Below are 26,098 nucleotides of genomic sequence, written 5' to 3' on the forward strand. Positions count from 1 at the left end.
TAAATACAAATCATCTCATAGTTACAAATCATAGTTTCCTTTCTCAAGCATGTTCCAAAGCCTGCTTTTACCCAGAACAGTCTGTGATCCTTTGAACACTAGGGGTTTGTTCAACATTCAATCCAACACTCAGCTAACAAGTATGCAATTACCACAGAAGCCATACTTTGCTGGACCACTGCAAAAACACTCATCTAATCCTGGGTTGGTAATTCATGGATTACTGGAGCTGTACATGAGCATCTACCAGAAACAGTACCCACAAGTATCTTCCCTACAGGTGTAGCGATGGTACAGCAATTCAAAATACTACCTGAGCACAAGAATTTCATACCACTTCCCAAGAGGAGTAAGTATCAAGTTTCTTTACCACTGTATATCAGCTTAGTTGAACAGGTGACTAGTCACACATTTATCTCAGTTTGGGCAGGTTTTTTCCTTTACCTTAAGGTAGATAAGAAAATCAGTAATGCCACCATAAAAATCACCCCAAACTACAGCAGAAGCTCAAGTCTATAATACGCAAAATACTACCACAAATTTGTAATCAATATATTAATATGACACTAATTTTACTACAAAGATATACACTACTTCAGTTTCTGTATAATATAATACATGGAAAGAGAAACAAAAAAAAATGTCCAAACATGTTTTCAGAATCAATTATCTAAAACCGCTAGGATTTGTTCCTATTTTGGTCTCCTGCTGACTGCTGACAGACTGCACAGATACAGGCCCTGGTACAAGGCCAAATTTACAATTAATCCGGGGGAAAAAAGTCAGCATGGCCTTTTATCTATACTTTGAAGAAAAGAGGAGTAAATTTTACTTATCCAAAACAATGCTGAACAGTAACTGCAAATATATCAGGAAAGTAACATAAAACAACCCCAAATCCCCTAAAATGGCAAAACGAGGTAACTTTTTTGGTTGTTTTGAGAAAGAATGAAGTAAATTGGTTACTCCACTTCTATTTCTAAAACAGTAATGGAATTTCATCATCTAAAGCAACATGATGCCTTGCCTTTAAAGTTTCAGTCCTGGTTTCCTACCTTCCCTATTCAAAGTAAGGATTCTTAATTGCTGCTTTCCTTATATATGTTTGCATCTTAATTACATTTATTCCAGTATAAAATACATACAGTGTATGAAACGTTGCTAAGACAGGGGAAACACTGACTTTATTTAAAGACCATTTTGATCTCAAGTCATTTTGCATTGTAAATTCTGTTGCCTAATTCAAATGATTTGGCAAAGTGCCCAACTCTCCTCCCTCCTACCCCATGTAACCAGTGACAGCTCCCAAACATGCAGCAGAGCTATAACTACACGTTAGCAGGCCTATGAGTACAGATCTTATTACAAGAGTGAACAAACTATTTCTTGATCCCATCCACTTGTATTAGTAATACAAAGTGCAAGGAACAGAGAAGAAAAATTGCTTCCCGCAGAGTTTGTGTTCTAGCGTGTGATCTTTAAGCATAATATTTTAAATAACGGAGTATTTACATTTCAAATGACTTATATTCATGTTGAATTCATTCCTTTCACAGAACAGAATGTTCTTATCATATAACCATCTGGTTATGGAAAAATTAAATCTTTTTAGGAAACTAATAATTAACATTACTAACTGCAGTGTGATAGCACAATAGTATTACTTGCAAATCATTACTAAGCATAGTCACAGGACAAATCTTAACACATTACTCCTGCAATAACCACTTTCTTAAAAATAAGTAAGTCAGTAAAGTATTACTGAGATAAATGGCTTATGCAGTAATCACTCCTAATGCAGGTTTGAGAAAAAATAAAATAAAAAACTAATAAAAATCACACCTTACATACATTGCTGCTCACCTGAGATTCTTTTCCAATAACAATAGAAAAAAAAAAAAAGAAGCAAGTGTTTGGGATGTTAGGTAATATTAATTGAAAAAAAAAAGCTCACTACATCTCAATTTCAGTCCCTGAAGAATAGAAAATGCCCTATATTTTAACTTACTTGGGTAGGACAGTGCTGCATTTTAACTATTTCCATGATCAGAAACCAGAAGAGCACACACTAGTTTGGAGCTCATATTAGACAGATAAACTGGAACAACAGTAATGAATCAATAGTAAGAGATATCAGGCTCCATACACTGTCTTACACAAAATGATTGAAATTTGTGATACTCTAGGATAACAAATAGAAAAGAGAAGGAAAGAGAATAGCCATTGTCCAAGACAAGTTACACAGATAGCAAAAAGAATAATTAGAAGCTTAATGACTATGAGAGCAGACAAAAAACACTTTTGAATGCAGCCTGGAAAACAGAAGTCCAATCAATCTGGAAGCTACATTTATTTGGATGCATGATATTTCCAGAATATAGAATACAGTTAGCAGAAGGAAAAGAAACAAGACCTTTAAGATTTAACAATATGATTAAAGGGGGGAGAAAAAGAAAAAGGAAAGAGTGATTTACAATACAACTGCCAACTGATGTATCAGACAGTCACACCTTCAGGGAAACACTGCATACTGATCAATTGCTTTCTGACAGCACTATGATATGCAGGTGCTTGCAGCCAGCACTCATTTCTCTCTATGAATTTCTACCCACAGCATACATTCAAGTCAAGAGGCCCCTTTCTAAATTTGTAGGTATTTGGCCAATTCCATGCAAGAATTAATTGCTATATTATCAAAGGTAACTAATTACAATTTAGAGTTTACACACAGCACTAAGCTGGAGTATCCACTGCCTAGTTACTGGCACATAGTAACTTACACAGCCCTCACAACAAACCCAGGTTCAATTAATTTATTTTAAATGCGTCAAATCAGAACATTTCCATTATATGACTGCATGGTAACAGGAAAAAAAAGAGAACCCATAGAGCTAACGTAAGAGCTATTGGACACTTTATTTAAGACTCGTATCTCAGCTTCAAGCAGTAAAATCACCTCATCTCTTTTTATACACAGTTCCCATGTTTACCACGATCTTGTAAAAAAAAGAACTAGGATAAAAGATGCAATAAAACAGAAGTAAGAAGCCTCCCATTTCACACCTATACCCTATATTCACTCTGGATGTCTGAAACTCACATAACTTCCTTGTTAGAGCTGGGATAGGTCACATCAGGTACAATTTGATGACAAGAAGACCACAACTTACATACTGAACATTGCAAGCCTGCCTGGTGCACAGGCACACAGAGCACCCTGCAGAGACATGCATGGCTATCACTGAGCAGAGAACAGGCAGCAACAAAATTCCATGGAAAGATTCAGCAGAAATCCCCAAGACTTCTGATGTGGAGACTAAGATAGCACCAAGCTCCTCACAGCCGATTACCCCAGCAGAACAGGACACCCGAGGCCTTGATGAGCGCTGCTGGGTGGCTGGCTGTTAGCTGTGTTTAAAGAAATTTAACGCCACAGGTAAAAATTACAAAGAGCTAGTAGCCAGCTGTGAAGCTGAGCTTCAGCTAGCTGTAAATATCCATTAGAAAGCCCCAAACTTTCACAGGAATGTTCCACTTTCGAAGAAAACCTTTTAAAGCCAACCACAGCGATGCTCGAATACAGCCACCTGAGCGCCCTCACCTTAGCCCTCCCCTCACAGCCCTGGAACCAGCCAAGAATCCCACCTCATTTTTCTGTCATTGCCTATTAAGTAACACTTTATTTAAAGCCGTTAAGACGCTGGTTTTGTCAGCCTCTGCTCTCAACTTTTCAAGAAAAAAATAAAACCTTTCTCCCCAGTCACAAGACATCGCAGAGACCTCGCAACGTCCCAAAGGCGGGCGTCGCTGCCATCCGAGGGGGGAAAAAAAAATACAAAATAATTAAAAAGGCAACCCAAAGCCTGAGGTAAAGTTTATTTCTGCCAGGGAAACCCGGGCCGCGGCGGCGGTCAGGGCACGGCAGGGCGGCCGCCTCAGGCGCTAACGGGCCGGGAGGCGGCGGCGGGGCCAGGCCACCGCGGCGGAGGGACGGTCCCGGGTCCGGGCACCCCAACGCCGGCATCTCCTCGCCTCCTCCCTTCCAGCTACAGGCCTGCAGCGGCCCGGGGAGGAGGAGGAGGCGGCCACCAGCGGGCCCCAGGCCGGCCGCGGGGCTCGGCTGCTCCCTCGGAAGCGCCGAAGGGCGTTGTTGGGCACTCACCCAGGCGGGCAGATCCGCCGAGGAGACGCTGAGCCGCACCGCCTCCTCCTCGTCCTCCAGGAAGGCGAGAGCCCGGCCCAGGCGGGAGGTTTTGCCGCCGCGGTGCCTGCGGATCCAGAAGAGCCCGCACAGGGCGATGAGCACCCAGCTGAAGCTCAGCCCCAGGTAGCCCAGCACGTAGACGGGGAAGATGAGCACGAAGCTCCTGGCGAACTGCGACACCAAACCCGTCACGTCCACGCTCAGCAGCGACGGCGGCGGCGTCTCCGGCACCGAGTCCCCGGCGGCCGCCGTCGCCGCCGCCTTGTCCGCGGACCCCGCTCCGGGGGGCTGCTTCGCCGCGGCCCCGCTCATGCTGCCGCAGCGGCGGTTCCTCCGACTGCTGCCGCTCCTCCCGCTGCTCCTCCTCCTCCTCGCATCCTGCGCCCGGCCCCGCTGGCCGCGCACCGACACCAGCCGCCGCCCGCTTCCGCGTTCGGCCCGGCCCGGCCCCAGCCGCGGGGAGGCGCCGGCCGCCCCTTTCCACTCCTGTGGCGGCCGCCGCCTCCCGCAATCCCGGGCGGCCCCGAGGTTCCCTCTCCACCGCCCCGGGCCTGCCCAAGGAAGAGCCGGGCCGCGAGGGGACTCCCCCGTCGCTTCCCGGCTCCCGCTCGGTGGCGGAGCTCTGTGAGGAGGCAGGCGATGGCGGGCACCTGGGCGCTGCTTCGTGCCCCCCCACAGACACGCCGCGGCTTCTCCCCTCTCTCTGTAGCCACGCGTGTGGTTGAAAGGTTTCCACCTGTTACACCCTTCTGTGGAAAGCTTCGTATTTTCCTTTGCTTGCTGTTGAGGGATGTTATTAAAAGATGGGCTGATACACGGCTTGGGGGAGCCAGGAGTTGGTCACTCCACGACTGAGTTACAACAGGTGCCGCCTGAAGTTTTGCTCGCACATCCTCAGATAAAGCTGCCTCCTTCGTCATCTTGTTAATATATAGGAGTACCTGGGGTGGTACCGACAATCCAGACTCTTGGGATTACACAAGTCCTGCTCTGCAGAACTAATAAATCCTGATTTTCTACAGGTTTGCATCCTATGTCCCTTTGTAGATATGCTTGCTTCACACACCTTCCTCCTACCATTCCTTTATCTTGTCAATAATATAACCCCACCAATTTTGGGAGGGGCAGCTGTTGCTTCTCCTTGCTTATCAGTTTGCTGGTACACCCTTGCTGATTAATCTCAGCATTTATGAGGAGTGTTATTTATCTGGATATAAGTGCCCAATCTTCCACTCAGCGGGGCAGTCAAGGCTCTTTCTCCTTTCTTCGGCCAACTTTCACAAAAGTTGCAGGGCTCTGAGACAGGCAGGGGAGAGCAAATTTAGCCCATAGGCTAAAAAGTTATGAAAAACATAAATGACAAGCAGGGAAGCTATGTTAGCTTCACATCCTTAAAAAATGAAAACAATCTCATCTCAATTATCCAGAGAAATGGAAAGTCAGAAAGGAAATGGCACAAAAGATAAAGCTGTTTGGCCAGTATTGTACAGCAAAACTGGAAACAGTCCAGATCTTGGTACCTGATTGTGTTGTTCTTGTATCATCTTTCCAAATTCCCTTCATGCTTGCACTTAAACACAATGGATGACTCGAAGAAAAATAAATGGCTATAGATTCACAGAATCCAGAGTGGGTGAGGTTGGAAGGGACCTCTGAAGTGCTCCCTCACATTGAGCCAGAACCTTCTGTGCTTCAGTTTGTGCCCGTTGCCTCCTGTCTTGTTGCTGGGCACAACTAAGAAGAGACCAGCTCCAACCTCTCAGCACTCTCTCCTCAGATATTTATATATATCAATGAGATCTTCCCTCAGTCTTCTCTTTTCCAGGCTAACCAGGCCCAGTTCTCTCAGCCTGTCCTTGTACGACAGGTGCTCCAATCCTCTGATCTTCAAAGCCCTCCTCTGGACTTGCTCCAGTAGTTCTATGTCCCTCTGGTACTGGGGAGCCCAGAACTGGACACAAGACTCCAGGTGTGGCACCACCAGGGCTGAGTAGAGGGGGAGGATCACCTCCCTTGACCTGCTGGCAACACTCCTCCCAAATGGTTAGGAAACTGCAGGGCAGCATAATACTCTATAAAAGCTTGTTTTTTGTTTTTTTTTTTTTTTTTTTTTTTTTTTTGTTTTGTTTTGTTTTGTTTTTTGTTTTTTTTTTGTTTTTTTTGTTTGTTTTGTTTTTTTGTTTGTTTGTTTGTTTTTTGTTTGTTTGTTTTTTTTGTTTGTTTTTTTGTTTGTTTTTTGTTTGTTTGTTTTTTTGTTTTGTTTTTAAACTGGGGATATCGAGTGTGACTGTGACCCATTTGGATCCCAATAATATCAAACTACTGTAAATGTGGCTGTGGGTTGTTTGTCTGTGTGGTTTTGTGTTGTCTGTTTGTTTGCATTTACTCTATTCCTAAATACTTGTTTTGCTTATATAAACTTTCTTGTGAATTCTTCAGTCCTAAGGTTGAGTAACACCTAGTACAAGTGGTCATATTCTTTGATGGCTCCTTCAATTACTGCAAATACTGTCATGATTTTCTCATTTTTTCAATCCCTTCATTATAGGTCTTGGACTCCATTGCTCCATTTTACTTCCCTATTTAGCTTCACAGTATCAGAATCAGGATATTACTGTACCAAAAACCAAAATTAAAATTCAAAATATGAGAAAAAAAAGTGATTGAATTAACATGATGTTACGCCAACTAACACTTCACCATATGCAACATTTTATTCTGCTGTCCTTTATGTCTCGGTGTGCGTTCTGCAAATGAGCTGGATATAGAACTGGTAGAGTACCCCGTACAGTCAATAATAATATATCAGAGAAGCACAGTAGAAAAAAATGAATCTTGTAGTAGCATTTGGCATGACGAACATATAATTGTAGGCCTGACAACCTAGCATTGATCCTGGCCAGACTGATGAATTAGTCGATACAGAAGTCTGATTAATTAGAATTAAAGGTGAGTGATACAGCGCCAATCAAATAGGAAAACAAAAGCAAGATCTTGTGATATTGATTTGAAAGCATTTATCTGTAACATCAAGAGAAAGTTCTGATAAAGAGGTTACAGCTGACTTCTTAGAACTTCTGCAGATAACCAACTTGGCCTCACGCAGTATTTTGGTGAAGAAACTGGGTGGTATGAAATTAGCATACCATTATTATAATAGAGACAAAAGAGTCTTGTTAAGATACAAACGCTGCTGCTTGAGGGTTAAGTTAAAGTCACTTTCTTAGAGTACTTGATACAATGTTCCTGATAAACAGAAGTTATTTGTTTACTCTTTCATTTATTTATTTATTTATTTGTATTTTTGTTGGTGTTGGCAAATTGCTGAATAATTTGCTCCAGAAACTTCAGTTTGTTAAGCTAATTCACATATTTCCTGATACTGCTGTTTTTTTGATACTTACAATAGCTGTCTTCTTGAACATGTCAAGAACACTTGAAGTACTTATACCACAGAGATCACTCTGGCTTTTTCTTAAGTATCCTATAGTGAATTATATCAGCTACAGAGCTGATTATGTTTATCTCAGATAATATTTATTCTTTTCATATCCTGCTTTGTAGGCCCGTTGCCTCCTTGGAATTTTAATTAATACTTTTTGATTACAATATTCCTTTACACACATTCTTAGTCATTTTTGTTTGTTTCCCCTTTTTGTAGGATTCCTTCTTTATTTGGTTAAAACTCAATAGCTTCCATTGGAGTAAAACCTGGGATTACAGTAGTTTGCTGTGATGCCTTTTATCCAGTAAGTACCAATACTGTATTTGAAAATAGCTTCCTAGAAAGATCCTGGTTATAAATCTTTTTTTTTTTTTTTTTTTTTTTTTGGGGGGGGGGGAGGGGTAGGAATGAGAAAAATTGGCAAATTTTAGTTCATATGGTGAAAAAGAAAAATCTAGGTTTCCCCCAACTTCTTTGAATTTCACACAACAAAATATGTTTTGGAAGCAATTTTAATTGTTGCTTCCAGATTAACAACTATTCTTCCTGAAGACCAGTATTTGATACTTACTTGATTTGACCTTATTTTAGTCAACAGCTTTGTTTCGGTATGCAGCTTTTCTCTACAGATTTTTAACTACCAAATAGAAATCTTTAACTATGAATAGAAATATGAGAATGGTTACACAGATAGGAGTTTTAGCTTTAAAAAAAAAAAAAAAAAAAAGAAAAGGAATTATTAATGTAAAACATATTTTTATTTAAGTGTACTTCTGGGTTTGATTTTGTCCTGCTGTCTCAACCTGCTTCAGATCATCTAGTATATAGCATGAATATTTTCTACCTGCTTCAAATTATCTAATGTGTAGCAGAGAAAGAGTTAGAAGACTCTACCATCAGTATATAGAGCTTCTGTTGTTTGGAACAAACCCATGTATCTCTGATATAACCCAATCTGCCTTCATTTTCACTGAATGCATAAATTCTACTAATGATAAGATGCTCAAATATTTATTGTTAGACGTATGTATTTTCCACTATATGTTCTTAAGTTTTCACCTTAATCATCATTTGTTTTTTTGTTTGTGGTTGTTGTTGTTGTTTTCCCCCTAACAGGACTCTTACAAATTATGGCTCAAAACTCAAGGCACATAGGTCACTTCAGAGATCCACGTTTTTGCTGTTTCTGAGTCTGGAGGAATGACTACCAAAACGATTTTGAACACTTTGTGAGAGATCATTTATGCACCTATACTGATGATAGTATTTGAGTTTTCTTCTTATCTTCAGCAGAAATTGGTGAATCTCAGAATTCACCAGAAATTCAGAATTCAACAGAAAAGGGGGGGGGGGGGAAGGGGGGAAGCTACAAAGTCTAGATCCTGGTAAGTCTCTTCCTTCATACAAAACATTTATTTATTTATTTATTTATTTATTTATTTATTTATTTATTTTTAAGTAAAGGAATGATCATTTTTAAACACGGTGTAGGGTTGACATGTTTTCCCCATGAGAGTACATATTTCTCGTATTTTTTTTGTTGTAATTCTGTGGTATGTAAGTCCATACACAGATGGAGAAAAAAGCGATATTGCATCATAGGATTAGAGGAACATCCAAAGACAAATAATAGCACATTATTATGAAGTGTAAAATGCTGTTATTATGTATTCCTGTTTTTCAGATAGTGCAGGTGAAGAACAAGCCACAAAATACAAAAGCATGTACTATCTACAATCTTATTAAAATTCTCAGGGCTACCAAAGGCCTAGCTTACAACACCTTTTTCTTTCCAAGAGAAGGTAGGGCATCCTTTTATGCTATATAGTGATAGAACAGATGCATGTCTTTTTTTTTTTTTCTTTTTTTGCATGTGTTCACATGACTCTAATACCCATTTTTAGAAAAACAGTAGAACTGACATATTTTTCTTTTTTTTTTTTTCCTCACTAGATTGGTGATAAACTATCATTTATTTTGATAAATGATGGAAAAACAAAGACATGCACAAATTTTAGCTCTGTTGTTCCACAGGTGTTCCTCCAACTTGCATTCTCATGCAGCAGTTAAGCTTGTTTGATCACTGGCTTTAAGCTTTGAAAAATTCTGTACAGTCCCTCTAGTGGTGCCTTCCCACATCTGTGATTTTTGTCATAGAGCTACTTGACTAGTATACTCTGCTAGGGGGAATAAAAAGCTACTGGCAGCCAAAACTGTTATTTTGTTGTTTGTTTGTTTGTTTTGGTATCTAACTCATACGCACCCTCTAAAGAAGTAGATGGTACATCCAGAATTTGAAAAAAAAAAAAAAAAAAAAAAAAAAGAGATTTTGTTCTGTCCAGTCTTTGGTATTGCTGTCACATTTACTAGTTTTAGTAATATGTGCTTGCTGTATTGTTATTAAAAATAAGTTGAATTAGAGTACTTGTAGGTAGCTTTTGTCCTTCAGCTTCTGTATGGAGGACATCACATGTGCAGAATATCCTTTACTCAGCAGATGCATAGTTCCATGCGCTTGTAACACTTCACCACCTTGGCTAAAAAGCTCTTGGAATTAATCCAGGATGATTTGTACACGCATTTCTGCTTTTTCAGGGAAGAAGATATAAAAAATGCTTATGGATTATTATTGCTCTGCCAGACAGCTAAATTATTCATATGAATGTTTATAAATAGTTTAGTATTCATAGACGCTTAGTGCAATATAGCTCTTAAAAGCCATAATGTCTTTTCTTTTTAAATATCATTGTTTTTATCCTAATTGCTTAATTTGCTTTAGTGATACATGATAAAGGAACATACTTCATATTCCAGTCAGAGAGATAACTTTACAGCTTTTTTATGTTATGAAGCAAGAAAATATGGATACGAGAAATCTGCATACAAGGATGTACTCCATTGTATATACTTGCCAAGTGACTATTTAAGGCCAAGAACTCAGGGTTAAATTTTATCTCTGAAGTCTAATGACAACTCCTGTTGAACTTCACGATTGTTTCCCACATGCCAAAATGCCTTTTCTTTTTCCCCTCGGTAAGCAGCTTTCTACAAATGTTAATAGCAAATACTTCAGTAAACTCACTCCCCCCTTTCATGTAGTTACAACTTTATTTTTTTGTCCCACTAAAAAGAAAACAAACAAACAAACTTCAAGTGCCCAGGGGAGTTTTTAGTCAGCCCGTTAAATCGCGCAGCACGCTGACAGGGTACAAATATTCGCCGTGCAAGCAGCGCCCGCCTTCCCCGCAGGCCGTCCTTTGCTCCCTGCTGCAGAAACCAGCTCTGATGCTATTTATACGATTATTATCATTTTACATTTGCAGCTCTTTACACGTGCTGCTGCGGCGCCGCCGTTTCTCCTCACGCCGAGGCTGAGGGGCGAACCGACCGCCATTTTACACCGCCCTCCCCTTCCCTTCCCTTCACGCTGTGCGGCCGCAGCACCGCCCGCTCCGGGGCGGGCTCCCCGCTCCCTCCCCGCCCGGCCCACCGCCGCCGGTCGCTAGGCGAGCCCGGACGCCCTCCCGCCGCCGTTTCGTGCCCTCCCGGTGGCGGTGGGACGCGGCTCCCCCTTGCCATGGAGGGCGATAAGGTGAGCGGCCGGCCAGCGGGGCTGCGGGTGCGGCGTGAGGGGACCGCCTCGCCCCCGTGCCCCTCAGGAGGGCCCGCAGCCTGAGGGGAGGAGGCGGGGGCGGCAGCCGGGATCCTCCGCTGCTGGTCGAGGCCGTTCCTCGTCCGGCTTGGCCCTGGGGGTGAAGGGGTGCAGCCAGCTGGCGGCCTCAGCTCTTCTGCTGCTGCCCTGGGACTCAAGTCTCCCGGTTTTGTCACCGCAACGATGAAACTGTCACCTACGTGGCGTGAGGAAGCCGTTATTCCTTGCATCCCCTGAGGAATAAGGGTTATTCCATTAGGGGAATAACTCTTCTCGTTGGGGTGGCTGCATCAGGCACAGACCTCCCTGCTGAAGGGATCTGGTTGTTGATGAAAACACCCGAAGCTGTTCCTGATTCAGATCTTGGATAGCTGCTACTTCTGTAACTGATGAGGTTTGGTGCTTTAGGGACCTACGTAACATTTGCATGGTGCTGCTGTGTTGTGAAAAGTTCATAGAGCTCCAAAACAAAGGGAAAAACAAACAAACAACTTCTACAATGTATCAGTGTGCAATTATGTTACATCTTCACTTGGAAAAGCAAGGGTATCACATAACTTTTTTGGAAAAATCATGAGCATTTTTGCAAAATTTAAATATATATATATAAATTGTGGTATAATTTTTAGAAAAAGTAATTTAGAAAATCACTTTTGTTGTTACTATTATTTTCAGTGTAGATTTTACAGTTAATTATTTAGTGAGCATACAAAACAAAGCACCATGAAAAAAAGCATGGCAAGGTTTGTGGCACTTCATTACATTGAAGTCTAAAGGCTTGAAGCACTCTAAAGGCTTTCATTTTGACACCGTTTCACTACCCGTGGTGCATCACAAACCTCTTTATTGAAAAGAGATGGGCTAGTGAATTGTGGTGGAATGCTAAACTTTGATCTAGTTTTTTTTTCAGGTGTGCTGGCATGTTTTTAAGACTGTCAAAGATCCAGAGGCATTTGTACAGCCACACTGTTTGAGAAAGCCTCCTTCTGTTGTTTCTGTTCTGTCAAATCAAGGCTCTCACTCATGCTGTTTACCAATTTGAGAGCTCTCAGATAGTTATCTCATATTGGAAATGAAAGAAAGAAGTATTTATATGTGAAGAATGAAGTACTTTTCTCTGGCTTTAAGACTGCAGAAATATATCATACTGCTTTTGTTTCTTTTTCTTTAGAATCATGGAATCATACATTCTTAACAACGATAAGAATAACATTTTAAACAGAATGTAAGAGTAAGTTCTGAAAAACTCCAGTTTTTCCAGGTTATGAGTGAAGAGCCCCCTCTTGATGTCTTAAAGAGGTTTTCTGAGGTAGTGAGGATGCTTAGTTTGCTGACTTCATAAGGCTTGATCTTTAGTTTAGGGGACAGGTGTTTAAATGCAAATTGTTTCATAGAACTTCTTGAGTTCAGGAAATTGTGGCACTAACGAGCTCTCTGTGTTCTCAGGTGCATGAATTGAGTTAAATCTCAGTGTGGCTTAAATAACTAATCTTATTTTGGATTTAAATGAGTGTATGGGGACTTTTAAATTAGTAGCCAGGTGAGCAATTTAGATAAATCCTTTTAAAGTTTGTCCTAAACATTTATTTCTATACGTACAGCAATTCCTCTGACACTTTTGTACTTACTGATGGAGGGACAGTGCTCTCAAAGGTATTACATTTCTTCAAACTTTAAAAAGGGTCCCTCTATTTGTTAGTCTTCTGCAAAAGCAAAGAATGAAGTGGGAAATCATCATATATAAAAAGCATCATATTCTGGTGGTGGTAGTGAGATGAAAATTGTTGACCTCAGAAAAGTGGCAGATGTACCTTTTTGGGCACTGGAAAATCAAGTCTAAATGTTGGCTACATTTTTTTTTGGTCTGTTTTAAAAATAAATCTCAAGCTGCCTTATCTAATATCTACCGACTATGCTCTTTTTAGGCTATTAGCATCATTAACATTCTTACTTTGTTTTCTGATATGTACCTTAAAAAAAATAACAATCATGCATTATATGTTTGGGATTTTATATAGGGTACTGTACTACTTGCCATATATAGCTTGATCCTTTCCTTTGAAAAAATATTCTTTGTTAAATGATTTTTCACTGCAAATTGATTACTGCCTTTTGCTGTCTTTTCTGTTCTAGAGAAGAACCAAAGAAGATACTTGGAAATCAGAAGAACTTAAGAAACATCTTAGGGTAATTTTATTTTATTTTTATTATTTTTGATGCTAAGTTACCTTACAGAAATCACAGAATCATTAAGGCTGGAAAAGACCTCCAAGATCATCTGGTCCAACCATCACCCTACTACCAATGTCACCCACTAAACCATGTCCCTAAGCACCATGCCCAACCTTTCCTTGATCACCCCCAGGGACTGTGATGCCACCACCTCCCTGGCCAACCCATTTTAATGCCTATCTACTCTTTCTGAGAAGAAATGTCTCCTAATTTCCAACCTAAATCTCCCTTGGCACAACTGTCATTTATTGACAATCTAAGCAGAGAAGATTAGCAAACATGAAGACTTGTTCCACTAGACACTATGCCTTGTCCATCCTCTTTAATATCTTTATTGATGATTTGGATGAGGGAATTGAGTGTATCCTCAGTAAGTTTGCAGATGACTCCAAGTTGGGGATAAGTGTCAATCTGCTGGAGGGTAGAGAGGCCCTGCAGAGGGACCTGGACAGGTTGGGTCAGTGAGCAGAGGCCAATGGGCTGAGGTTCAACATGGCTAAGGGCCGGGTCCTGCACTTTGGCCACAACAACACCTTGCAGTGCTACAGGCTTGGGGCAGAGTGGCTGGAAATCTGTGCAGAGGGAAAGGATCTGGGGGCGCTGACTGATGCTCGCATGAACATGAGCTGGCAGGGTGCCCAGGTGGCCAAGAATGGCATCCTGGCTTGTGTCAGATATAATGTGGCCAGCAGGACCAGGCAGTTGATTTTCCCCCTATACTGTGCTCTGGTGAGGCCGCACCTCGAGTGCTGTGTTCAGCTTTGGGCCCCTCACTACAAGAGGCCATCGAGGCCCTCGAGAAGGGCTACGAAGCTGGTGAAGGGCCTGGAGCACAAGTCCTGTGAGGAGCAGCTGAGGGAACTGGGATTGTTTAGGTTGGGGAAGAGGAGGCTCAGGGGAGACCTCATTGTTCTCTACAACTACCTGAAAGGAAGCTGTGGGGAGCTGGGGGTTGGCCTCTTCTCACAGGTAACTGGTGATAGGACTAGAGGGAATGACCTCAAGTTGTGCCAAGGGAGGTTCAGGTTGGAAATGAGGAGACATTTCTTCGCAGAAAGAGTGGCCAAATAAAACAGTGGTATCTGACTTGCCCACTGCCCAAATCTAAGCTGTACTTACTCAGTTTCCTACACGCATATTATATATTGTAATTGCTGTCATTATCTATTATGTTTGTCATGTGTTTTTAAACTGGTTAATCACTTTCTCCAAAGACGTTTGGCCAAATACGCATTCAGTCACCAGTTAGTAACACCATTCATATTCATTCTGTGCTGCATTTTTTAAGAGGTGTTTTACAATACATATATTTCTTTCTGTCTTGTGCAGATCCTCATTAATTCTTTGATAAAAGATACCCTACTTGTTCATCTTGTCCACCTAGCTTTCTGCCAATTACATTTCAAAGCTCCCCATTGCTTCAATGCCAGTGCTACAGTATAAGTACTTTGTACTTTTTAGATACTCAGTAACATTTCTTCTACTTCCAGATAGGGTAAAGCAAACAAATTTGAGACAAAATGGTTTGGTTCCAACAGAAGTAGTGTGGTTGGGCTTTCATTTCTGTGAAACAGATGGATAAAGTTTAATTCAGTGTACTCATTGACTGCAATCAAAGAAAGTTCTGTTTGTTCTGCATTAAATAAATAGCTGAAATCGTGGATGTAGTGAAACTAGTGGGAGTTTTGGTACTTGATTCAAGAAGGTTCAAATATGATCTGTTATAATGTTAAAAATAAAAACAAAGATAGGAATAGTAGCATCATCATGGGATCTAGGCCAAAAATTTTCTTTCACAACTTTTATATGCTGTATTTTGCCTTCTCTTCAAGTAAAAGCAAATCTTCTATTCTAAAGGCAGTTATGGGATGCCCAGTTATCTATCATTGCTCTTTATTTCTGTTACGTATTTTACAAGATGGCATAGTTTCTGTCTACATGAGCTAACAGCTTTAAGATAGTAATTTTTTGACCTAACTCTAAGCGGGATGCACAGTTCTACACTATTTGTTTTACCAAATTATTTCCACAGACATTGAAAATGCAGCTTATGAATCTCACTTACTAGTTCTCTTTACAATGAATTACAGACATGGTGTTTTACAATTTTACATACAAAGTAAGCCTAGAGATATATCAGCATTTTAATACAGGTAAGGAAATTAAATTCAGTTAGCAACCCAGAAATTGATTTTTTTTTTTTTTTTCACGTGTATATATTATATCTAAATAGATTGCTAAATTAATTGATATATTATTATTATTGTTATTTGTACTCCAGGCATCACAACTGGAGGGTCAAAATGAAGACAAAAAGCACAGAGAAAAGAAACTGCAGAAAGAGAAGGCTATTGATGACACAGGCACTCATAAAGATGAACGCAAAGACAGAGGGAAGAGCAAGGAAAGAACAAGAGAGAGAGAGAGATTTAAATCTGTTGAAAGAGACAAAGATAAAATGAGAGAGAGAGAAAGGGGAAAAGAACATCACAGAGAACGTGACAGAGAGAGACACCGAGATAAGCTTCGAGAGCCAAGTTTGGATAAGGAAAGATACAGTGTACCGAAAGATAAAGACAGGGAGAGTGATAGAGAACGTGATAAAAAGCATAAAATACATGAGATAAAGCAAACAGACCTGCAAAATAATCTGAAACCATCTGAAGGAAGAGAGAAAGAACATTATAGAAAAAGAGAAAAAAGCAGACATCGTTTGGGTATGTTGCTTTGTGTTGCTCTTTTACTTTGAAATATTTGATATTTAGGTAGAAGTACTGTGCAGCTGTACAGAGAGGATGAACACAGGCACGTTGGAGTAACTACTGAAATATAAATCTTTACAGAATCCTCTCATAACTTAGTTTTATTTTGGTGCTTTTTTGAATTTTGATGTTGGTTTCTTTTCCTCTGAAGAGATAGTGAATTTCACTGCTATTGTTGGTCAGTTGACTTGAAAAGAATAAGTACCTTCCTGCCCAGGCATTGTCTACTGAGTGATCAGTTTGAATCCCAAAGTTGCAGGGTTATTGCTGAAGTTAGTAGCATGTGTCATTTCTCTTACCATTACAAAAGACAATTTAAAGCAGATGGGTTCACCAGGAAGGAAACAGGAATAACCAGTTTTGGAGAGAGAATTTCAAATGAACAATCTGTTATTATAGAAAGCTATTATGTTTTAGAAATCAATATCCCTGAAATGCTCTTTTCTAGTCTGGAGCTAATTACATACAGAGTTTGAATATAATAAAGTCTGCTCATTAATTTTTACATATATTTTTCAGAAGAGGAGAAAATAAGAGATGAAGAGCGAGAAAGAAGACATACAGGAAAGAAGGTAAAGAAAGAGAAAGGAATGAAGTGTTTTGTAATGAAATAAGATAAAATTGCAAAATAATGAAGAAATCAGACCCCAGCCTAGAAATTCAAGATTGCCATATATAGTAAGGTTCTCACAAGTGTACAAAATACATAACAAAATATATCTGAACCATTCTGATTTAAGGAAATGTTTACTACCTTTTTTTTTTTTAAAAAAAAAATAATAATTAAAAAAAAAGTAAAATGAAATTTGGGTAGCAAACAGCTTTATTTTTGTACAGCTTCATCAAATTTTTCCTTCTGCTATATATATTACAAGGATATTGGTAAGTATGCATCCCATTTTATGATAGATCACCTAGTAAATAAAGAATTAAATTAGTGTGTAAAGATTACATAATCCAAAGACTTTTCTGTAGCCGACTAAGCAGTGTTTCTGAAGAACTATTCAGAATCTCAAGTGATGTGATAAGTTGTTAGTTGCTTCGCTATTATATTTGATAAAAAATTTGGCTGGAAGATCCGCGCTGTCAGAAAGAGATTTGGTATTTAACAAATCTGTCTATTTTTGACCATTAAAATGATGGATTTGTAAAATAAAACAGTCTTGTAGAACTTTCTAACTCTTTAATGTTGTTTTTCTCATTGCAGGATAACAATACCAAAAAGGGCATTGACAAATTTTTAGCAATTGGAGTTGAAGAAGGTGAACGGGGACACAAGTTGCAGAAAGATCAAGAGCTGGATAAAGAAGAAAAGAGGAGATACAGGGAAAAACAAGGACATTCTTTTAGGTCAGGAAAAGAGAGGCTTTCAAAAGAGAGAAGTCATAAACCTTATGACAAGGAAGAGGAAGAAAAGCACAAGTCAAAAGGATCTAAAGAAGGATCTTCCCATGGAGACAGACGACATCCAACAGAAGCTAATAAAAGAGTAAAAAGTGGAGAAAATGAAAGAAAGAAGCATGATCTTAGGGTTAGTTTTTTAACGCTAAAATACATTAACTTATCACTCTAATTGCTGATATATTGTTATTTATGAAAACACTAGGATCATATGTCAACATTTTCTGAAATTTGAGGCTAAGGTTGTAGGTGAACATACTACATATGCATTTAAGTGTCCTAAACCAGAGCTGATTCCACCCGTGAAATCTAAATGGGAAACTTGTGTATGTTAGAAGTTTATTTTTTCATAAAATTCTTGATTGCTATGACTTTGAAAATTTTCATTAACACTGTGAAGTAGAGATTAGGCTAAAGGTCCGTTAAAATGTAGTGACTGCCTGAAAAAAATAAGGATTTTTTTAAAGGCTATTTTGATGCTTCTTATAAAGGGAACACGTACATCTAACTCACAATTAGGCACATGAGTATAGAGCCCTTTATATTTGTTTGTTGTCTTGACTTCTGAAGCCATTAAATATATTTTATATATAAATACAGAGCATTACAATGTATCATAGAGATTTAATCAGAAACTTGGAAATGTTACTGTTTTCTGTAAGTTCTCATTGTACTAGAATGAGAGAGGAAATCTGTAGCAATTTTTAACTCTTAAAAATCTGAGATGAGTTTTATAGCACAAAGAACCATTCAGGTGGTCTAGGGTAGTTTCTTCTGCTTGTTAAAGAGTATGTACCTGTTTCTCAAAGAAAAGGTCAGAAATGTATGTTCTAGTGAAAATACTAGGCATTTTCAATGTAGGGACCCACCACAAGTAGTTCCTGTAACTGACTTTCTTCAGCAGAATTCAAAAGTCTATCCGCAGCTTGCTTGGGGATTGACTTCCTTGGAAATTGACTTCCTTGGAAATTTACTCAAGTAACTGTTACAATAATAGTCACCTTTGCTGATTCTTCTCTTTCAAAGTTCCTTTCTCTGTTAAAAGCAACTTTATTTTGAATCACCTGGTTAGTACATTTCCAAACATAGACAAATCCATCATAACAAAGTTTAAGAGGCAAGTCATATGCTGCGAATTAAAAGTGCATGAGACTGATCTTTGTCCCTGGGTCCAACAGATGTGAATTTTTGCAGTCTCTACTGTTGAAATACCATTCTTTGAAGGAGTCTGGCCACATTCAGATGCCTATAGAGGATAGCCCCTAGTCCCTACCAGTTTTTCAGCCACATCTGGGGATTGTTTAGGAAAATGCTTAGGAAATTTGGCCTGTGGCAAAACTGGACCAATAACTGGGCTAACAATTCACGTGTGGTCAAGCACTTTACAGTGGGCCCAGAGCATTCTTTAGCCATTGTTACTAATACAGTGACATGAAGATATCCTATAAAAATTATGAATGTGTGACTTCTTTTACAGAACAGTGACTACAAAAAAGAGGAGGAGAATCAACAAAAAGAAAAAATGAGCCATCAGCATGTAAGGTAAATTCAGAGATTTAAAATAAATGTGTATTGTATGGCATCTACTAAGATACAGTCACAACCGAAACATTAAGCATGAACTCATAATATCTCATACTAACCTCATAATGTCTAGGGCTTTTCCTCCAAGATGATTTATTTAAAAATGTGTATATTTTTATTCCATTTAATTTTTTTTTCTACACCAGGGTAGTATTAGATATTTTGCAGTTCTTGCAAACTACAGGTATGTTTATACAGGCACTTAGTTTGGGAGATAGAAATGCAGTGCTCTACCACGTGAAATTCATTATGCAGTCATGCGGACAAATGTATGGTTCATGACAAGCTGTGTAGGACCCTCTTCAACTGTTTATTTCAATTTGAATATCTCTACTTAGCTGCTCCACTGGATGATATCTAGTTGTTGTAAAAGGGGAAGGTTGAGGTTGTCCTGATTAGGAAGAGTAAATTTTAGGGTAATGTTTCCATTTTTTTATTTATTAACAAATGGAAAATCTCTTTTTGAAGTTTTCTATACATCCTAGTTCTCTTTGCATTCTTTAATGTTTCGGCCTTGTGAAATTCCTATACAGCTTTCTGAAGTATAACTCTCTGGGTATTTCATCAGTCACAATTCTTGTTCCTGAATCCTAGTTTAGCTTCCTAGCTCAATAGAAGACAGCCATGCTGGTGTCTGGGGACACTGACAGAGACAGTGAAGTCCCTCCTGCTGTTGGCTAAGTATAATTACAGTTTCTTAAGAATGGGACAAATCACTTCAGTGTTAGTCAGTTTACACTGTGGAAGTATATTCCTGTGAAAAGAAAACCGAAATAAACCCTCTGTGTTGGGATGCTTCCTAGCAGCAGCACTCAGCTGTGTCAAGCAGCACAGACTACAGAAGGTTGTATTTTGCAGCTGTTGCTGATGGGGTGCTGTGGGGTAGACTTTGGCTGTGCATAGCTGGTAAAAAGGAGTTAGCTATTTCTGAATGGTATTATAGCATATAGGAATGTCCCTAACTCCCAGTTCAGTATCCAGCAAATTTTTATTGTTGCTTTTTCATGTTCAATCATCTGTCCAAACACCAATATAGATGACCTCTCACTCACTTAAGAACTCAGAACGCTCCCTTCTTGAAGTCTGATACTCAGCTTCTGAAATTATCAAACAAATCGCTACAGAGCAGAGGTGGTTGCTGATCTACTCCTCCTCTCTGGCCCTGATTGTGTTGTCCTCATAAATAAAACCCCTCAATGAAACATCAGGTTTGAATGTCAGTCTGATTTACAACTTTAGAGCATATTACACCAGTCTGATCTTGATCTACAGTTGGCTGCAGATATTAATAAAACTCAATGATGTGTAGGTTTCACATTTTTTTCTCTTTATTTTGTATTGATGCAATTATAGGCATTACACTTGAACAAGTTTTTATTTCGATTCTTGGCTGATTAATCACTTGCTTTTTCATTATCATTTTATATCATAAACAGATCTATAAAAATTATTTGTAGAAATATTTTTTTTTTAATTTTTCATTTTTTTTATTTTGTGGAAAAAACAGCAATTTTTTCTTAAAGAAAGCAAACAAAATAACCCCAGTGCTTTCTTCTGAGTTAACAAATGAAATTTACATTATCTTTTTCAATAGGACTGCAAAAGATAAAGAAAAAATCAGTGAAAAAGAGAGAAGGGACACAAGGCAAGAGGTAAAACTATTTGGTTTTGGATCTTAGAATGTTGTGATTTTCTTGCAATTAATGACAGTTACAATAAGTATTTCAATATGATGATATTCTAAGATAAAATAATGTTTATGTATATTGATTGATCTTCAGATATTTATTAGTCTCTCTTTATGGATACAGCATTAGAAAACAGATGTATTCTGTATAAATTTGCCAAGCATTAAAGGTAGCTATCTACTCAACTTTATTTCAGTATCTTCTATGCATGAAAAGTAATTCTCAGTAGGTGGGAAAAGTTTAGACATAAGTAATATAAAAGATGTACACATACCTATATTATATCATTTCTTTTTATAAACAGCAGACATAGGCAAATAAAATGTAGTGCAAGCCAAATAAAATGCAGTTAGCAATGTAGTTTGTATCTGTTACTTAAAAACAGTTGCCATAAGAGAGAGGAAAGTATTTTTATAAATGGACAGTTTTTAAAAATTGTTACTTACCTAGGTTTTCAGCAAGTGTAGAAGTCAAGCTGTATAGATTTGGGTTAATTTGGACTAGTCTGTGCAGATACAACCTAACTTTATCATAAAAAAATAAATATGTATTTCGAACTGTTTGTAACCATCCTCAAGAAGCCAAATTCTCTTGGAATGTTGTAGGATTGTGGTCCTGATCTGAGAAAATGCATTAGTACCAACTGAAGACATGCTTTTCTGTGCTATGGGCAGACAGTTATCTTTCATATATCTTTCAGCCATATATCTTGCAAAAACATACTAACTTCTATTAGCTTTCATGCCATGAATATGTCTATTTCAAGGCTGATCTAAGACCTCTGTTATTCTTTCCTTCTAATTTCCAATACGTTTCTATTATTATTGCTTTAGGACTAACATTAGTTCAAATACTTTTTTAGGGTTTTCTTCCCCTATGAGTTTGTAGGAAGCAAGTTCGTTCTTTCTCTGACTTAATTTTGCTGACCTTTACAAGCCAAATTCTTCATTCCTTTCATCATCCTAGCAGCTCTGTATTTCAGTTTGCATTGATTTTTCTTGAATATGGGTGGCCAGACTTGAACTCTGTCGGTGCTTCACGTAATATTGTACGTGACATAAATACTTACATGTTCCTAAAAGAAGCCTTCCAATGTATTCTTTGACTTAATTTGAATGGCTTGGCTCTTATCCCTGTGGTGACTAATACATTCAAACTGTTCTCTTCCTCTGTTGCTTCCAACAGCTGAGGTCCAGATTCAGCTCACCTTTAGGCATGAGTTGTCTGCTGAGAACCTAAATTTCCCTAAATTGCCTCTGTAATTTGTGGGGAAAAATAAGGAGTTTGGATTTCTTTTCCGTTAACTTCTGTTTCTTCATTGCCAATGGGAGGCAAACCAGGAGGATGAGATGCTTACTTGGGAGCTAACTCAAAAGGAATAATTGTCAAATTCTATGGGTTTGCACTTTTTTTTTTTTTTTTTTTTTTTTTTTTAACTATTTGTTACTCCAAATGCCAGAGTCATTTAGGTAGTCCAGCTTGTCTTCCTCATCTTGCTTTGTGTTGACAGTATATTCTCCACAGGCCTTTTAAAGTAGGAACTAGCTGTGGTAGGGTGATTCTGATTTCCTATGAGAACTTAAGAGTTTCTTAGGAGGACAGTAATATTTTGACAACTACTGACAGTTGGAGGTTTCTGCTATTTAAAAACTACATGTGCAAAAGATGCAGTGTTATAAACATATGCGTTAATAAAAATGAAAGCTCTGTATACAAAGATTCAGAGATGTTAGTGTAACAAACAATATATCTATATGTGTATTACTACGTTGATTTTCACTAAATGGAGTAAGGAAAAAAAAACATTTCCATATAAGCTAGTTACTGCTGGGTACCTGCAACCTTACAGGCAGAAGTAATTGGGGAAATCTTGCCCAATTTCAGCCAGTTTTGCCCAGATGGTCAACCTGACAAATACAATCTATTCTTGATCCCAAGACTGATCTGGGAAATGACTCAAAGTGGCAACCAGAATGACTGAAGTACTGTAGTGCTAGGAGTCTGATATCAGACTCTGAAAAACAGGATATCCGTGTTAGCTGCTTATACTTGCATAATGTCTCTGTTGCTTAGGAGAGGAAGGCACTACATTCTGTGAAAAGTAGATGGCTATGATCATGCTGTAGTTGCAGTTGATAGAATAGGATTGCAGGTGTTGAGCTAGTCAAATTGCTGAAATAACCACAATGAATTTCATGAGTTTCCAATTTCTGGTCCTGGCAGGGACTGGAAAGATAATGGATTTCTAGAATGAAGCCTATTATCTGAGACAGAAAGCTCTTGAACAGTCACGAAAGGATCAAATGTGTGCCTAACTTGGTGTTTGACAGCTAGCTGTTATCCTTGGATTATAAATGAAGAAGGAAATAATAGGTGCTTCTGGATAATTTTCATAAAACCTCACATTTATTTTTGTTTTGAAGTCTGTTGAAATCCCTTGCATGTAGATAATTTAATTTATTACTTGGAGGAGACTACTGAAGGAAGAGGCTGAGTAAGGATTTGATATATTGGTGTGTATTGTTTAAACTCTTTATTTTTTGATCATGTTAGGGTAATTACCTGATGTTATTTTAATCAATAAGTTAGTGAAAGACAGCTTCTTTGAAGTTATTTCAGGGATGCCATAAATCTTATTGCAAGAAAATAGTAGTAGATAATGCAATGTTAACAAATTTATTTATGTATAAAACTTATTTTCTCATTGCATCCATGTATCTGTTTTCCTGGTTCCAACATCTGCACTCTTTTATTATCAGATAGAGTCCCTTGGTATTATTTAGGTGTAGAGATAGATATTTTGGTGTAATCCCCTCAAAAATTCAACAGTCTTATTTTGCTGTTACACTATCGTGAAAGCTACTGTATACTATTGAATTTATAGGCAACAAATCAGTTTTTGTGTCTTTTCTGATAAAATTACAGGTGGGAAAAGCAGTTGTTCCTCCCAATGTAGAGCTGAGTTCTCCTTTGTCATCTTAAATTATTATTTTACATCAGTAATAATCACTAATACAGCTTTTTTGTATTTCTAAACTGAATTTGTTGCATATTTTTGTGAAAATGTAGAAATATATTTCAGAAATAGATCAACTATTAGTCTATCTTTATGCTAAGATTTAGGAGATTAAAAAACTAATTCTTGATAAGATTATGTAACAGTTTCATTTATTACTTTTGTTTAGGAAATTAAAGATACACACATCTATAAATCAGACACAGGATTTGATAACTTCTCAGAAAATTATGAAGATGATTTTGAAGTAAGTAAAAACATACAATTGTCCTTTTTGAAATAATTCTTAGGTATCAAAATAATGGTTAATTTTATTAGTAGAAATGAAAACTACAGGTTGTTGCATGGTTTTTAGTTTTACATTCTGGGTAACAGTGACCTTAATGTGTCTAACTAAATAATATGTAAATACACTGTTATGTTGAAACTCTCTGCTATACACTTAGATTTCATTGAAGGTTGGGAACTTTCTCTTTTGTTGAAGTCTTCATAAAATTCTTTTTCTATCTTGCTGGATTTAAATTATTTAAATAGTTTACTGTGAAAAATGCTGAATATTTTAAATAATGGCATCAAATTATCAATTTAATTAGAGAGAAAAAGCCTCATTACTTTTCATTGAAAAAAAAACTTTGGAAAAGGTATTGATGCATGGCAATCCCTTCACTAATTTGTTTAATTGGATTCCCATTTTTAGCTCTCTTTTGTTTACTTTAAAGTTGAGATAGAAGAGTTTGCAGAGTGAGCTTTCATTGCTAGCTGAACCAATGACATTGTCATCTTTGTTCAGCCAAAGTAGAATTCATCTCCACTTTGGTTATGTGTGATGTCTGCCATTGAGACATTAATTACATTCCCTTTGCATTCAGTGGAGAGAAGAAAGCACTTTTAGGCTTCTTCATATCATTTGTGAGATGCTTACTTCAGCATGAGACGGATTGTCTTAGCTGTGCTCCAAAGAATTATTAAAGCATGTGTCTAAGCATGCACTTGCAAGCAGGTAGAATGGAAGTTATGTAAATTTGAGGGTGCCGTTGAAGGGCAACTTGAATTTAAACTAGCAAATAACTTTATATGTCTCTGAATCATTTATTCTGCTGAACACCATTATGTTCTTTCTTTAAAGAACACATAACTCACCTGAACATATAGTTCCTACTTTAGGATACTAAAAAAAAAATGTCTATTTTGGGCAGTGAAGGACAACATTGGGGGATTTTCTTTTCTCAGTTAAAATTGCCACACAATCAACACGTTATTGTTTTTATATCAAATGGTTATTTTCAAGTGCCTTTCAGTCAGAGGGTTGTAGCCATCTGTATGATAATTTTGTTTTACTGTTAGTGCATTTCATGATTTGTTAAAAAGATCCTGAAAAATACAATATCTGCAATCCATGTTTATTAGTACTATTACTTCTAAAGGATTATGAAGATGATTTTGATGATGATGATGAAGAAGACAAAAGTGGTGAAGAAAGAGACGCAAAAGAAAAACTAGGAGAGATTCCTTTTTCCAAAACATCAGAAATTGAAGAAATTCAAAGAGCAATTAATGCAGAAAATGATAGAATTTCTATTTCACTGCCAAAGAAAATCAAAAATGAAAAAGAGGAACCAATCATGGGTATGTGACTAGGCACCAGTCTTTTTTTTTTTTTTTATTAAATGTATGAGTAACATATAAAACTTATGAGTAAACACGCCCCTTCTTCTGGAAGTCTGCTCAAAGGCAGAAATCTGGTCCTTTGGATGAGTCACTTGGGTTTGTGGGTAAGTGCTGTAACTTTTCACATTGCTAAAGAATGATTCAGAGGCATTACTAATCGTTTAAAATGTGAAGTATAAAAATTTACAGACTAACATTTCATATGTCTTACTTTGGTTAAAAGGAGAATGAGAGAGTTTAGATTTTGAAAAATTGGAGGAGTGCTAGGCAGTTTGGGTCTTCTGGTGACGTTAATTGGCCTTCTTTTAAGCAAGGTTGAAGCCACTGCTCTGGTTGTGAAAGTGAGAAAAATACATCTACTACTTAAATGTGTAGTTTTATGTTACTTTTAAGATGCAGGGTTTTTCTCTGAAAAGTGACTGTGAAATTGCAGTTTTGCATTCAGT

The 26,098-nt window shown here is 38.1% G+C and overlaps 2 protein-coding genes and 1 long non-coding RNA gene across 6 annotated transcripts in view; 2 read left to right on the forward strand and 1 right to left on the reverse strand.

Moving 5' to 3' along the window:
* ESYT2 (extended synaptotagmin 2) overlaps positions 1–4,648 on the reverse strand; it is an 80,569-nt gene extending 75,921 nt beyond the window's left edge. The window contains exon 1 of one of the 3 annotated variants that reach the window (XM_084510023.1): positions 4,163–4,648. In XM_084510023.1, coding sequence (XP_084366149.1) covers positions 4,163–4,516 — 354 coding nt within the window. In that variant the 5' untranslated portion in view covers positions 4,517–4,648. The remainder of the gene's footprint in view (positions 1–4,162) is intronic. The other 2 variants (XM_084510021.1, XM_084510022.1) reach the window with 2 other exon arrangements.
* A 2,614-nt stretch (positions 4,649–7,262) lies between these two features.
* On the forward strand, positions 7,263–9,862 carry LOC311433062. Its single transcript, XR_014690536.1, has 3 exons — positions 7,263–7,333; positions 7,866–7,953; positions 8,766–9,862. It is a non-coding gene; the product is annotated as an uncharacterized lncRNA (long non-coding RNA).
* Positions 9,863–11,114: 1,252 nt separating this feature from the next.
* DYNC2I1 (dynein 2 intermediate chain 1) overlaps positions 11,115–26,098 on the forward strand; it is a 31,390-nt gene continuing 16,406 nt past the window's right edge. The window contains exons 1-10 of one of the 2 annotated variants that reach the window (XM_084509997.1): positions 11,115–11,241; positions 12,748–12,841; positions 13,435–13,488; positions 15,815–16,250; positions 16,815–16,867; positions 17,503–17,826; positions 19,174–19,238; positions 20,875–20,932; positions 24,154–24,231; positions 25,409–25,610. In XM_084509997.1, the coding sequence (XP_084366123.1) occupies positions 15,992–16,250; positions 16,815–16,867; positions 17,503–17,826; positions 19,174–19,238; positions 20,875–20,932; positions 24,154–24,231; positions 25,409–25,610 (1,039 nt within the window). In that variant the 5' untranslated portion in view covers positions 11,115–11,241; positions 12,748–12,841; positions 13,435–13,488; positions 15,815–15,991. The remainder of the gene's footprint in view (positions 11,242–12,747; positions 12,842–13,434; positions 13,489–15,814; positions 16,251–16,814; positions 16,868–17,502; positions 17,827–19,173; positions 19,239–20,874; positions 20,933–24,153; positions 24,232–25,408; positions 25,611–26,098) is intronic. The other variant, XM_084509998.1, reaches the window with a different exon arrangement.

The sequence above is a fragment of the Aythya ferina genome, assembly GCF_964211825.1.
Source record: "Aythya ferina genome assembly, chromosome: 2".
Lineage (NCBI taxonomy): Eukaryota > Metazoa > Chordata > Aves > Anseriformes > Anatidae > Aythya > Aythya ferina.